This window comes from Aulonocara sp. 'chitande type north' Nkhata Bay, linkage group LG19 (assembly GCF_057382095.1).
Source record: "Aulonocara sp. 'chitande type north' Nkhata Bay isolate Kocher_YH1m ecotype deep benthic linkage group LG19, A_spYH_male_GT1.1, whole genome shotgun sequence".
NCBI classification, from domain to species: Eukaryota; Metazoa; Chordata; class Actinopteri; order Cichliformes; family Cichlidae; genus Aulonocara; species Aulonocara sp. 'chitande type north' Nkhata Bay.
The window spans coordinates 15,934,349-15,949,441 of record NC_141362.1 but is presented as its reverse complement, the minus strand read 5'-3'; the positions used below and the strand labels follow the sequence as shown (position 1 = coordinate 15,949,441).

The following is a 15,093-nucleotide window of genomic DNA, read 5'->3' as shown; positions in this document are numbered from 1 at the left end:
GCTGATATAAAACCTAGACTCGAGCGGTGAAGCTTGGAGTGGACTGATAATGACACGTCACTCTTTTCACTCTTAGAGAAAGGGGAAAAACGGGATAGAAAGAGCAGGAGATAAAGAGAGAGAGAGAACGAGAGGGGGACAGCAATTTGGTCTTTATTAAACTGATACTTGGTAATGGCCTCATTCTCTGCTCTCAAAGACTCCATTTACACCCTGGATTATAGGGAAAAGCATAAAAGGGGACACACACATGCACGCACGTAGGTGACTGTCAGTATCTTAGTATCTGTAATGCCCCATATGAATACCTGGAGAGACAATAACACATGATTAGACAATCTCTTCTTTTCTTTCATCCTTGTCCGTCTATTCTCCCTTTTCTCCAACATCCAAATTTCTCATTTTTACCTTCCAAATCCACTCACCTTTTCTGGCACCATGTCATTTTTTTTTAAATTTACTGTCTACATTTACATGTGCCTCATTTCATCCTGTTTTCGATTTGCCACTTCACGCTCGATCATTCTCTCCTCTTCTTTTATTCTAACTCCAAATGGGTTGAATTTGATCAATAGAGCACTATACTCATTATCACACACTCTTTATACACACACACTCACACACAAGCACAGTGTGTTAAGAAGTCTATTGTGCAGGCTGAATGCAGAAAGTGTAATTCCCTGGATAAAGTATAAAGAGCGATGAGGGTCCATTAGATGGCTGGGCACTTTTAAAGTGATACCCCGACATTGTGTATTTTAGCCCAGAGTCACTGAGAAGATGAAATGCTGTGCATTATGAATGGCAAAATGTGAAGTGTAATGAAAAAAGAAAAAAAAAAGGGCACTCTGTTGAATTTGAATCTTTTTTTGTTTCATTTGCATTAAGCAAGAATATGCTTTGCTCAGAGAGACACTCCAGATCGAAAACAGCCTCTTAGTTAGTATAGCTTGTACAAAAATGATGTTTTATGGCTTTTAAATGACAGAATAAACCATCGTGTCTTAATGGAAAGAATAATATATTCATAAAATTAAACTAGAGAGTAAAAAAAATATCCATGTTAAAAACTAAAACTCATTTGGAGTAACATTATCTAAGGGCTATAGATATATTTTCATGAGATACGGGATGCAACAAGGTTGTTTATATCAATATAGTGTGATTGTGTGTTATATTTTTTAGTAAAGCCTTTGTGACGGTACCATATAATAACTATGTTGCACTTACACATCTAGCAACAGTTGGTAAAGTCCGCTGCGTTGTAGAAACGATAAAAGAAATCACCTCTTTTCAAAGTCACCACCATACACTGACAAATATTTTTACTGTAGTAGAATTTTAATGCGACTACTGTGTGCTGTGACTGTTGTGTTTCAACCAGGATTAAAACACAAAGCTAAAAACTGCAGTTTCCCTACTGGCCATTTAATCCACATTAACTCTGATGTTAAAATGACAGTTTTAAAAGTCTTTAACAAGGCAGGCTGAAAATAAGCTAATGAGAAGTTCCTGAAGCCTGCATTCTTTTTAATCGTCTCCAGGGGGCGATAGCCGTGGCTGCAAAAATACTTCTGGTCCTAAAGAAGTCATTGGGAAATTATCTCCTGACTCTAACCTCTGTAAATACTTTCCAAACAAGTTTATGCTGCTTATTTTGGGTCATAATGTTTAAAACATTAGGTCCGTTTTAAATTTGGGCCATTTTATATTTTAGAAATGAGGATTATCCAGGTTTTCTTTTGTATTTGAATTTTAACTGAACATTTAGATATTACCCTGTGGACCACAACTCATCTTAAAAACAGAGGTACATTACACAGCCTTAATAATCCCTTTTAAAGTGATCATTAACATAAAGTTTAGAAGTGGCACAAATACTGTTGATAAAAAGCGAACATAAATATCATTAACCCAAAATTCCAGTTTAATTTCGGATTGTCACAGCGTGCAGTGCTCGATCTTACCTCTTCTCCCAGGAGTTGAGCCCCAGTATGTTGATCAGTAGTCTGCAGTAATAGAAGGCCGACTGTGGCGTCTGAGTCTCTGGTTCAGTCTGATGCACGGCTCTCATGTTCAGCTCCTCACCTCTCTGAAACATTCGATCGCTTCATTTTAATGCACAAAAACCAAAAAATTAAATAAAACATGGAAAATACAACAATGAGCGCCAGCCACCACTGAGGCTTATGACAACAAACATAATGGTGGTGCTTTTAATCACGCTACACTAAACCAAGTGTTTTTCTCAGATTATTTTCAAATCAGAATGATGTAAAATCAATTTTAATACACTCACTGGCCACTTTGTTAGGTACACCTGTTCAGCTGCTTGTTAATACAAATACCTAATCAACAATCCCATGGCAGCAACTCGGCGCATTCAGGCATAAACATGGTCATATGACCTGCTGAAGCTCAAACTGAGCATCATAATTCAGAGCAAAGGTGATTTAAGTGGTTGTTGGTGTCAGATGGTCTGGATATTTCAGAAAGTGCTGATCTGCTGGGATTTTCTCAGACACCCATAACTAGAAGACCACACTGAGAGACACTCCTGTCAGCTAAGAACAGGAAAATGATACCACAATACCACAAAGCTGTATAACAAAAGATTAGAGAAACATTTTCTGGTTTGATGAGTCTCAATTTCTGCTGTGACATAACAATGGTAGATCCAGGATTTGGTGTAAACGTGAAGGCTATTCTGTTTTTTTTATCACTGGTCAGGCTGCTGGTGTAATGGTGTGTGGCATAAGATTTCTTTGGGCCCATAAATACCAACTGAACATCATTTAAATGCCACAGCCGATCTGAGTATTACTGACAGGCTGACATGCCCATCTCTATATGACTACAGTGTACCCATCTCCAGAAGGATAACATATCATGTCAGAAACCTCATATCACCTCAAATAAGTTTTTTTTTTTTTGGAACATGACAAAGAGTCAGTGTACTCAAATAGCCTTCACAGTCATCAGCTCTCAAACCAAAAGAGAAGCATTGGGATGCAATGGAACAGGAGACTCACATCACAGGATGTGCAGCTGACACACCTGGGTGATGCCATCATGTTAACATGGAAAAAAAATCTTTGAAGAATGATTCCAGCACCTTGTTGAATCTATGCCATGAAGAATTAGGGTTGCTCTAAATGCAAAATTGGGGAGCCCTCTGTGGCATTAGCAAGGTGTAACTAGCAAATTTACCAGTGAGTGTAGATGAACTTTTTTCCTTCAGAAATGCTGGATTCACTGATAAAATAAACAACAGTTTTGGTATTATGAGTTAGCTTCTCTGTGTTTAGGAGGCATGTTCCTTTGATTCTGTGCAGTAGGGACAACAAAGCTTTTTCTACAATAGACACGTTGACTTATTTTAACAGAAAAATCATGACATATATTAGCAATGGCTGAAAAAAACAAAATAAACAATAACTCTTAAAACAAGTCTGACGATAGAACTGTAATAAATCCCCACATAGGGAAACACATGCTGTACTGCATGTGTGAAGGTCCAATAACTAAAGGCTCGGGAGTTTAATGATTGCTATTGATGTGAACATAGGCAGCACGCACATGAAGGACGAAGTCTCTCTCAGCAGCACTTTGTTTCAGGATGGCATTGATCACATCGTTCTCCTGCTTCTCTGAAACACACACTGGAGGAGGTGCTGGGATGTTGAGCGGCATACCTGTGGGAACCAATCAGGAATCAGAGTTGCTACTTAGGAATGTGCTGAACAGCTGTAGAGTTCAGATTAAAGAAAATACCAGCTCTCTGCAGACACTCAGGACTCGAGTATCCCAGATACTGCAGCATTTCATCCAGTGCATCATCTCCTTCTCTCAGTGAGTCCCACGCTGGCACCGCCTCCCGACACACGCGTTTAGCCAATGGCGGAGCCAGATGCTGCTCTAAACTCGACTTTGCTGGATCTGCCTCACTATCCATTCGATGTTCATCTTTCTCCTCCTCCTCCTCTTCTTCTTCCCTTTCAAATCCACCTCCACCATCTCTCTGATCTTCTTTCTCCCCCTCACTTGCTTTCCTCTCCTCTGCTTCCTCCTCTCCCTCTCCCTGATACTCCTGCCTGTCACCATCCGTTCTCACTCCCTCCTCTGCCCCCCTCTCCTCTTGCCCGTCCTCTTCGCCATCTTCTCTTTTCGCTCCCATCTTTTTCAGCAGACCTCCTGGTGGGGTGCGTAAATGAAGATTTGTAGTGTGAGGTGACTGCGTGTGTGTTAAAAGTGTGTGCGCTGGACTGTTAGGAGAACATGGCGGAGGCCCATAGAGGACGGCGGAGTCCCACGAGTGTTTTCCAGCTACATCTCGGATGATGACGCGAACACAAGCGGGAGCAGAGGACAAACCAGCCGTCATTCCGCCTCCTGGCACACCGGACTCTGATCGGATCTGGGAAATAGCGGCAGAAGAAGCAAAAAATAAAATAAAATAGTAAAGAAATCACAAAATAAATATTTTATATTATTTAAAGATTGTTTCCCCACTAATGTGTTAATAATATAATAAATGCAGTAGTCATCATTTGTATTCCAGGTGTAAAAGTAATTATTCAAGTAATAAATTCATGTACGTTTAACCCTGACAAATACACTTAGAAGCAAGTGGAACATTTATGAAGATTTACCTGAAGCACAGACAGCAGCGTGGATCCATTCAGAACCAGGAACTGCAGGTTTGGTGAATGGAAAAGTTCTGGCCCAAGATCTGCACTCTCACAGAACGGGTTGTCCTGGTTTTCACACACCTGCAAAACATGACGTTATATTTACTACAGCAGCAAAATAACAACAGCTTTCAACATTTCGCAGAGTGACCTCCCTTTAACATAACTTAGTTAACCCACCAAACTCAAAGTAACAGTACCTGACTGGACAGAGTAGCGGGGCCTCCGGACATGGGATAATGTCCCAGATGGTTTACCAGGTGGGTAATAACTGTTCTGGCTGCAATGGAGACGAGGCCATGCTGAATACGGCTACGAACTGCAGAGAGAATACAGATGATAAAAGATATAGTAAGGAGGTAGCAGATCGTCATTTCATCACCTATAATGAAAAATAAAAATAAGGGATTGGACTGTCAGGATTTAGAAAGTAAACTGTAAGACAAAGGTGTTATTGCTCTGGAGAAAATTTAAAGGGAAGCGGCAGCAGGTGGGGTGGGGGTGGGGGGGTTAAGCAATAGCAATGCCGAATTATATTTATGGTTTTTGGAAATCATAAAGAAACTGCTTGGTATCATCGCAGAAACAACACACTGAGTATTAGTAATTAGAAATTCTATTAAATGTAAGTCAATGCATATACCATTAATACAAATATAATTCATTGCTGTTACACTTTAATACATTTAGAGATGAACCATTAAAACAACAATACATTGAATAGCTTTATTACTTAAAATGAGAAACAAGTAAGGCTGTTTACTGTGAGAACACTGATCCAATGTTCTTTAGAGAATATAATATAAAATATATATACAAAAATTTAGCTCATTTTAAAATAAGAAAATAAAATAAAATATTAAAGCAAGAACAAAGTCCATCCCAGATGATGTACAAAAAGCTTAAAGATATATTTCTGTTATAAGGGTTAATTATGGATCGGTGCTGATATAAATATAAAAATATATATTTAGCTTTTGGTTGTCAAAAGATAGATTTTATTGATGTTTAGAAGAGTTCATGCTTGTTTCTGTTCCTCATACAAGACTGAAGACTAGAGGGGCACAGAGGCTTTCAGGCTGTGGCAGCAGGGCTCTGGATCAGTTTGCCACTCCAGCTCTGTTAAGCTGACTCTGTAGAGTCTTTAAAACAAAACATTTTTTCAGGCCTTCTGCTGAAATTGTTTTGTTATTTATGTTTATTTTAATTCTATTTTCATATCAATTGTGTTTTAAGCATTTTTGGGGCTTGTCTGTGAAAAGCACTATATAAATAAACTTTAATCACTTTGCAGAGAGTGTTGCCTTTGGCTGACCCTCTTCAGGCTCTATTCATTACACACACAGCAGGCTTTATATCTACTGTTTACTCTCTGATTAATGTGCGCTGATTGAATAAAAATAAACTAATTTTCTCTCATTATCTTTCAGCAGAGGTTTAGCAAAGTAATTCTTCTGCATTGCAGCCTTCTGTAGGGCTGATTGGACTGGAGTGTTACTGCAGAGAGGCGAGTAGCATCCACCGATAAAATAAACAACAAAAGTGTTAAACCTGGAGTTTCACAGTGACAGAAAAAGTGTGAAGGGTACTCTGACTTGTTCTTTAGTTTACAAGTTAACTTAGAAACTAGTTCACTGTAGAAACTAGGAGAAAGTACAAGCACACTTTCAGCTCGTACATAGTTTGCACCATGCTGAGAAGAAGCCAATGCCATCACACATTGTGCTGCCAGCCGATCCTGGTTAATCAACATCATTACACACACACTGTGAAACACACACGCGCGCACGCTTTACGGCAACTCCTTATTGACAGGCTGTGCACAGAGTACAGATATGTATTGACCAGATTTTCAATGACTCCCTGAACCTCGTAGGGTGCTCTAAAAGAGGCAGACAAGGCAAAGGGAAGCAAAAATAAATGATAAATGAAGCCAGCAGAATGTAATAGAAGTGAGAGGAACATTAGCAGAAAATAGTCTTAGGATATTAAAAGAATAAAAAACGGAATTGTGTAAGTGAAGATTAGTGGTTAGACGAGAGAAGACAGGAGAAGAGAAGCATGGCCTTTCGGGCTACTCCAGTCATTAAACTAGACAGAGTCCTAGTGAACCACAGCAGGAGATGATATATACTCCGACACAGATGCAGACAGGTGTGTACACATGTAAAGACTAAACCAAAAGTTTTGCAGAGACCTTGGTGTCATAGTGTAAAGATTTTCTATATGCATCTGGACCAACGCACCACATTGCATGGATTATTAAAGCGACAAGAGGAAAAAACAGAAACGTAATAGGTGTTAACCGCGGAGCAGTGCATTTCCACTGCTTGATGCATTACCTTCGGTGACTGGCTGCAGTTTGCTGGATCGCTCAGAGTCCGGACTGTGTAGCGGTTCTGGTTCTCGGAGGTTCTCTAAAGGCAAGAACGGGTCGTAGTCTGGACTCAACAGGTCCGACAGTTGCAGCGGGAAATACTTGGGATTGCTGAAAGACTGTGCCCCATACACACAGCCATGTAATACCTGGACACATTTTTAAAAGAAAAAAGCAGATGAGTGGATTCATTTGTGTATCGTTTACAGCTCCAGTTGAGCCAAACTGGCCTAATACTGACATATATGCAGTGGCGGTCCTAGCCTATTTGTAAATTTTAAATTGTTATTGATCCCTTTACCCCCAGTCCTAAAGTGTATATTTATTTTCTTACTCTTCTTATATATATTGTTTGTTTACTTGCACTGCTGTAACTGGAGCCTCGTCGTTTCGTCTCTCTATGTACTGGACTGTATGTAGCGGAGATGACAATAAAGTTTACTTCGACTTCAGCAGCGAGAAGGTGCACCGAGCAAATTATAAGTCTGTATCATGATGTCTGGTGTTTTCGTGTTTGTTGGTTTGTTTTTATTTTGTTTACTTTGCGAGTTGGTTATTAGATGCTGCTCCAGCCGGTCAGAAAATCCCCCGCCCTCTCCTCTCTGCGCCGCAAGCAGCAGGCGCACCTCGCAAACGAAGGGTGTCCTTACTCCCAGCAAATGGGCGATAGAAAACCGATCGGTGCCTGTACCATTCCCAATATGCGCTGGCTGACGTTGGAGCAGCATGAGTACGAGCATTTTATTTTTATTTTTATTTTTTTTGCAGAGGCCCGTGATGCCGCCCCCCCCACCACAATACCGCCCGTGTTGCCCGTATCTAAAACCGCTACTGCATATGACAGTGAATATAAACACAAGCATATACCTTATAAATACAGCTGAGGAGCGTTTTGGTAGGCTGGTCCCTCTCTGGGGGGCTTCGTGTTTGCACAGGCTGAAGAAGAGTCTTTGGAGGCAGTGCCATCACCCAATCCAACAGACACAACAGGAGGGAAACTACCAGCTGCAACACACAAGTACAATTTTTAAAAACTAACAATCCAGCGAGTTTTTAAAAAAGTGTTGTTAAGTGAATGTGAGCAGCTTACCCTTTTATCCAGTTCATGAGGTGAAGACTCAGTAGTAGGCAGCAAGTATGTGATGGTGGCAATCAAAATCTGAAAGAAGAGAGTAAGATTAAAATGAGCATAAATCCCTCAGCCACAGTTTTTAAAACCTCTATAAAAAATTTGTTAATGTCTACCAGCACTGTGAGGCCTTGGCTTTACACAGCATGACTTCAGTCATTACGATGTTATAGCAAAGCAATAGCGGTCTTAACCAATATTCAGAAATATTAAAATATTAATGTTGCTCAAATGTTCTCTGTATTTTATGTCTCACCTCTACGATCTTCTTTGGAGTGTCGGGTGGGAATTTCTGCAGATGATCAACGTAACTGATCAGAAGGTGCAGGATGTCTGACGCCACCAGCGCTACACTCTTATTGGGGTACTGAGGGACAGAGGAGAAAAAACATTGATGTTAATTCACCGGTCTGGGTTAAATTCATACACACATTCATTTTTAGCAAAATCCATCTGTATCAGTTATCAAACATCTGTCACTGGCACGTCTTGTATTTCACAAAGCCATAATGAGGTTGCTTGTTAATACCAAATCCTATTTCAGGCCAAATTATTTTGAACCTTCTCTCTAGGAAGTGAACATGTCCAGGAAAGAGGATGAATGGTTCCACAGGACCGTTAGAAGGATTAAACAAGTAGCTTGCGCATTTTTTCTAAGCTATTAAAACTTTGGCTTAAATTAGTCAACAAAAATATAAAATATAAAAAAATGATATGAAGTCAGTAAATTATTAGTCTAAATATCATATAATAAATCATCTATTTTTATTATCTCTAAAGCTTCTCTTTGAGTTGCCTGCCAGTCTAAAAACACACATTCTCCTTCACATATTGGCACTGTTCAAATTAATACTGGCAGGTATCATATCTTATCTGTCACAACTAACACATCAGTTATCCATGCTGAAATCCCACAGATAGTATTTGCTATACTTCTTTAAGGTTAACAAGGTGTTTACAGCATAATAAGTACAGAGAAAGAGAATTTACAGATTAGTCGGGCTGTAATGAGGATCACGGACGACAAGGCAAAAAATGCTTACAGATGAAAGGCAAAGAGAACAGCAGGAAGAGCATGGAAATATGACAATCCCTCAAGCTTTGTGTGTGTGTGTGTGTGTGTGTGTGTGTGTGTGTGTGTGTGTGTGTGTGTCACAAAGCCAATGGCTGGAGCTACTGGCTGCTGGTATGAAGGCAAGATTCAAAAGTGGACAAGATGTGTGTATACATGCAATAGTGTGTGTGTGCGAGAGACACAGCTTGCAGCATTCCCTCTGGATTAGTCTCCTATCTGAAGAAGGACCAAACATATTGACAGTCCAGGGTTTGCTCCCAGGAGTGAGTGAATGCGAGTGTGAGTGTGTGTGTGAGTGTGTGAGTGTGTGTGTGTGTGTGTGTGTGAGTGAGTGATGGGTCGTTGGCTGCCGATACACGAGCAAGGGATTCCAAGGTGGAAAAGGTATGTGTGTGTGAGTGTGTGTTTGGCTTTAGATGACAGTAAATGTTGGGCCGTATTATTGTGATCCACAGGCCTCCCAGTCTGAAACACACTAAGCCCACTACGGAAATTTCACCAACACTCATCTCCAACAGCGTTTTCCATCGTACTTTGGCTGCTCAAAGGACAACATGTTAAACACACCCTCCATCTAATCCTCCAGTATTAACTCTATACTTTGGTCTGCTTACCTTATCTATAACTCTGAATTTAAAGCTGTGGTATGTATGTTTCTGGCATTGGACAAAAATGCATTATAACCTTTTATTTGTATAGTGCTTTACTTAGTCCCTTAAGGAACCCAAAACGCTTTACACTATATTCAGTCATCCACCCATTCACACACTGGTGATGGCAAGCTACATTGTAGCCACAGCTGCCCTGGGGCACACTGACAGAGGCGAGGCTGCCAGACACTGGCGCCACCGGGCCCTCTGACCACCACCAGTAGGCAACGGGTGAAGTGTCTTGCCCAAGGACACAACTACCGAGACTGTCGGAGCCGGGGCTCGAACCGGCAACCTTCCGATTACAAGACGAACTCCCAACTCTATCTAAATTCCCCTGATTCTAATAAATTAGAATACCCAGAACTATTTTTAGATGTCGAGTAAAAGGAGTCTTAAGGCTCATTAGAGGTGCATGTGTTAACCTTCTCGTGAAGTCACAAAAGTAAGTAAGAAGGGAGAAATTGAAATCTGTGGCACACAGCAAGGTGACACTAAAGAAAAAACCCAGAAAGCGATGTTTGTTTACATCAGAAATCAACTTCCGCCAATTCTTAAAAGTTAGATAATTCTGTCAATGTCAAAACGATTACCTTATTTAGTGAAGATCTACAGTGAATTTTAATCAGACTGAAAAAAAATCTTGCACAGGTTAACATGGCTACCTTAAAATTAGAGATGGACCGATCCGATATTACGTATCGGTATCGGTCCGATACTGACCTAAATTACTGGATCGGATATCGGAGAAAAATAAAAAATGTAATCCGATCCATTAAATATCACGAAAGCACCTCACAAAACTTGCAACACGCCGTAACTCACCTCAGAAAGTTAGCACGTCGGAGCAGTATGCATCACGTGATAGAGCGGCTGTGGCATGCGGGACCTGTCGGTGGTCTGGATAGCATGTGGAGCTTCGCTAGCAACCCGGCATTTCATCTCCGACAAAGTTATCCCCGAGAGAAGTAAAGCAAGTGTGTAAGTCCATCTCTGAATGTTTGTAAAGCATTCCTGCGTTAAGCTTAACAAGCGACTGCCTCTCGCTCTCCGGCTGCTACTTCAATCATGAAACTGCTTAATGATCAGCTGATCGGCTTTTCTGTCGCGAGTCCGTCTCTGGTTTGTTTTTGGCCCACTTTGCACCAGAAAGAGGAAACCAGCGGCTGAACAACAGCAGCACGTTTAAGCTTGATAAGCTGTTGTTAGAATTTATTTAATATTACTTTCTACTCGAGGATCTTTTTCTACGTAGCTGACGCTGGTAACTGTGCAGGGGCGGATCTAGCAAAGTTTAGCCAGGGGGGCCGATAGGGCATGAACAGGGAAAAGGGGGCACAAAGACATACTTTTCTTTCTTACTCTCATTTAAAATGTCGAGCTTTTAATAAATAATTATCTGACACCCAAAGTTTTAATTTGATGTAAAATGAATAGAAGTCAATTACTGTATATAGTGACTATTAAGTCTAATATATATACCCTAGTAAGCTATAGTACTTTTTACTTTGGGATGGTACCATCTGTGCAGTCTGCAATTTTGTTGAAGAAAGATGTTGAATCTATTTAATATTTCTTGCAAAATAATTGATTTCTGTGCATTTTTTTCACACTTCATCAAATTAAGGTTGATTACGTCGATTAAGCATCATGAGGTGGAGCGTGAGGGGTGGTTCCCTATTTTTTATTTATTTATTTTTGTTGTTGCTGGGAGTTGGAACCCTATTAGTTAGGTTGCTTAATATTTACGCTAAGTACTCTTTAAAATACCAGAATAGTGAGGATGGTGTAGGTTTAAGTTTATTAGATTGATCAGTATTGCTGAACTATGAAATATTTTTTTTGTATACAGGTATAACAGAATAGCTTTAGTGTAGTTGTTGTTTTAAACTTGAGTATGAACTTGCAGACTTGCAAAATGCAGCAAGATATTTTAAAAAACAGTTTCGTTGATTAAAAAACACTATATCGGATTCATATCGGTATCGGCAGATATCCAAATTTATGATATCGGTATCGGTATCGGACATAAAAAAGTGGTATCGTGCCATCTCTACTTAAAATCAACTGATAAAGAAACAGTCATGCAGGAATAGAGATCCCTGCATCCACAGTTGGCAAAAAAAAGTGTTGCTTCTCTTGAAACGTGTCAGTTGCAGTGGTAAGACACATTTTTACTTTGAAAGCGAAGGTACTTAATTTCTAGTTTCCATTGCAGTTTTATTGCCACTCAGCCACTAGTTTGCAACCTCTTTGCAATCATCTCACAGCGACTGCCAACAACCTCCATGGGAATACACATTCTCACCAGGGCCTCGCTAACTGGTCTCTATGTTTATGTGTCTTTGTTGCTAATTTTTATTCTTTTTAATGAAGTACACTCATGTATCCATACTTGTCTAGTGGGAAGGGTATAGAACAGAGAGGAGTGAGAGGCATGATGACAGCGACCCTTTAATTTTTATAACCGACACATTTTACAGGATTTTACATAGGAGTTTCCTATCAAAGGCTATCTTAACAACAACAGGAATATATCAACAAAGATACCAGTTCTATAGTTTGGATTGGCAATCCGGCTGCAGCCAATCATTTTCAGGGTTCACAAAGTATTAAATAGGATTCACATTCAGATGTAGAGAAGGGATCATTGAAAATGTGTCTGTCTTAAAAAAAAGAAAGAAAAGGATAAAGAACAGACGTACGTTCTCTCATACACTACATTAAATTTATTTGTCTATGTAAGTGGTCTGCACTATACCATGGCTTGCCTCATGGAAACAGTATGATAGACTTTCAGCCTAAAAAGGAGCAGATGTTTTGGCACTAGTGTGTTGAGCAGATCTGTGCAACATGCGGCCAGTCTGCTATGCCTTTGAATCAGAGTCACTGCTTTGGTCTTATTTCACTGGACCACAGTCAGAAACTGAGAGATCCATGGTCAATGGGGACAAAGTGTGAGAACAGACAACTATAACACAACTCATAATGCGATCAGACTGGTCTGACATTTCAGTCACAGTTCAAATAGAAAATTTAGGTTGCTTTTTGGAAGTCCAGCTGAACAGAACTTAATTGCCATTTATAGATGTACTGAGGTGTAACTGACCTTCAAGGTAACACAGATCACATTGAGAGCATCTTTAATCTGTGGATGTTGAGTTCCGTGGGCCAGCTCCTCACACAGCCATATCCCCAGACTGCACAAAGCCACACACCTAACAAAAAACAGCACAGTGTGAGCAAGCAGTTTTGCAATAAAGGCCTCTACAGGGAGTGCAGAATTATTAGGCAAGTTGTATTTTTGAGGAATAATGTTATTATTGAACAACAACCATGTTCTCAATGAACCCAAAAAACTCATTAATATCAAAGCTGAATGTTTTTGGAAGTAGTTTTTAGTTTGTTTTTAGTTTTAGCTATTTTAGGGGGATATCTGTGTGTGCAGGTGACTATTACTGTGCATAATTATTAGGCAACTTAACAAAAAACAAATATATACCCATTTACATTATTTATTTTTACCAGTGAAACCAATATAACATCTCCACATTCACAAATATACATTTCTGACATTCAAAAACAAAACAAAACCAAATCAGCGACCAATATAGCCACCTTTCTTTGCAAGGACACTCAAAAGCCTGCCATCCATGGATTCTGTCAGTGTTTTGATCTGTTCACCATCAACATTGCGTGCAGCAGCAACCACAGCCTCCCAGACACTGTTCAGAGAGGTGTACTGTTTTCCCTCCTTGTAAATCTCACATTTGATGATGGACCACAGGTTCTCAATGGGGTTCAGATCAGGTGAACAAGGTGGCCATGTCATTAGTTTTTCTTCTTTTATACCCTTTCTTGCCAGCCACGCTGTGGAGTACTTGGACGCGTGTGATGGAGCATTGTCCTGCATGGAAATCATGTTTTTCTTGAAGGATGCAGACTTCTTCCTGTACCACTGCTTGAAGAAGGTGTCTTCCAGAAACTGGCAGTAGGACTGGGAGTTGAGCTTGACTCCATCCTCGACCCGAAAAGGCCCCACAAGCTCATCTTTGATGATACCAGCCCAAACCAGTACTCCACCTCCACCTTGCTGGCGTCTGAGTCGGACTGGAGCTCTCTGCCCTTTACCAATCCAGCCACGGGCCCATCCATCTGGCCCATCAAGACTCACTCTCATTTCATCAGTCCATAAAACCTTAGAAAAACCAGTCTTGAGATATTTCTTGGCCCAGTCTTGACGTTTCAGCTTGTGTGTCTTGTTCAGTGGTGGTCGTCTTTCAGCTTTCTTACCTTGGCCATGTCTCTGAGTATTGCACACCTTGTGCTTTTGGGCACTCCAGTGATGTTGCAGCTCTGAAATATGGCCAAACTGGTGGCAAGTGACATCTTGGCAGCTGCACGCTTGACTTTTCTCAGTTCATGGGCAGTTATTTTGCGCCTTGGTTTTTCCACACGCTTCTTGCGACCCTGTTGACTATTTTGAATGAAACGCTTGATTGTTCGATGATCACGCTTCAGAAGCTTTGCAATTTTGAGACTGCTGCATCCCTCTGCAAGATATCTCACTATTTTTGACTTTTCTGAGCCTGTCAAGTCCTTCTTTTGACCCATTTTGCCAAAGGAAAGGACGTTGCCTAATAATTATGCACACCTAATATAGGGTGTTGATGTCATTAGACCACACCCCTTCTCATTACAGAGATGCACATCACCTAATATGCTTAATTGGTAGTAGGCTTTCGAGCCTATACAGCTTGGAGTAAGACAACATGCATGAAGAGGATGATGTGGACAAAATACTCATTTGCCTAATAATTCTGCACTCCCTGTATAAATGCAGTTTATCGGAATCACTGCATATATTAATTTTACACACAGGAACCAGCATAAAATAAAGAAATACTCGCCAACGGTGAGCACAAACAGATGTGGTTACATAGTTAAGGAATTTATTAACAAATGATAACTTTAGGTAACCTGGGGCACCTGCGCAACACTGTAAAAAATAAATAAATAAATAAAATTAATAAATAAACTTTATAAACCCTTTACCTAGCAGGAGCAGAGGGTTCATCCCTGGCAGAGGTCAGGATGGTTTTGACGATATGCTCCTTAAAAAAAGAAAACAACAAAAAAACAAAAACATACAGCACATGAGTTTTCAATAG

The 15,093-nt window shown here is 40.2% G+C and overlaps 1 protein-coding gene across 5 annotated transcripts in view; it reads right to left on the bottom strand.

Moving 5' to 3' along the window:
* Nucleotides 1–15,093, bottom strand: part of ralgapa1 (Ral GTPase activating protein catalytic subunit alpha 1) — an 88,959-nt gene that overhangs the window by 37,347 nt on the left and 36,519 nt on the right. For all 5 annotated transcript variants that reach the window (XM_086275902.1, XM_086275903.1, XM_086275904.1 and 2 more), the window contains 11 exons: nucleotides 14,978–15,036; nucleotides 13,032–13,140; nucleotides 8,454–8,564; nucleotides 8,159–8,227; nucleotides 7,936–8,073; nucleotides 7,034–7,217; nucleotides 4,892–5,010; nucleotides 4,653–4,772; nucleotides 3,775–4,417; nucleotides 3,580–3,695; nucleotides 1,968–2,092 (listed from right to left, as the gene is read on the bottom strand). In XM_086275902.1, the coding sequence (XP_086132028.1) occupies nucleotides 1,968–2,092; nucleotides 3,580–3,695; nucleotides 3,775–4,417; nucleotides 4,653–4,772; nucleotides 4,892–5,010; nucleotides 7,034–7,217; nucleotides 7,936–8,073; nucleotides 8,159–8,227; nucleotides 8,454–8,564; nucleotides 13,032–13,140; nucleotides 14,978–15,036 (1,793 nt within the window). The remainder of the gene's footprint in view (nucleotides 1–1,967; nucleotides 2,093–3,579; nucleotides 3,696–3,774; nucleotides 4,418–4,652; nucleotides 4,773–4,891; nucleotides 5,011–7,033; nucleotides 7,218–7,935; nucleotides 8,074–8,158; nucleotides 8,228–8,453; nucleotides 8,565–13,031; nucleotides 13,141–14,977; nucleotides 15,037–15,093) is intronic.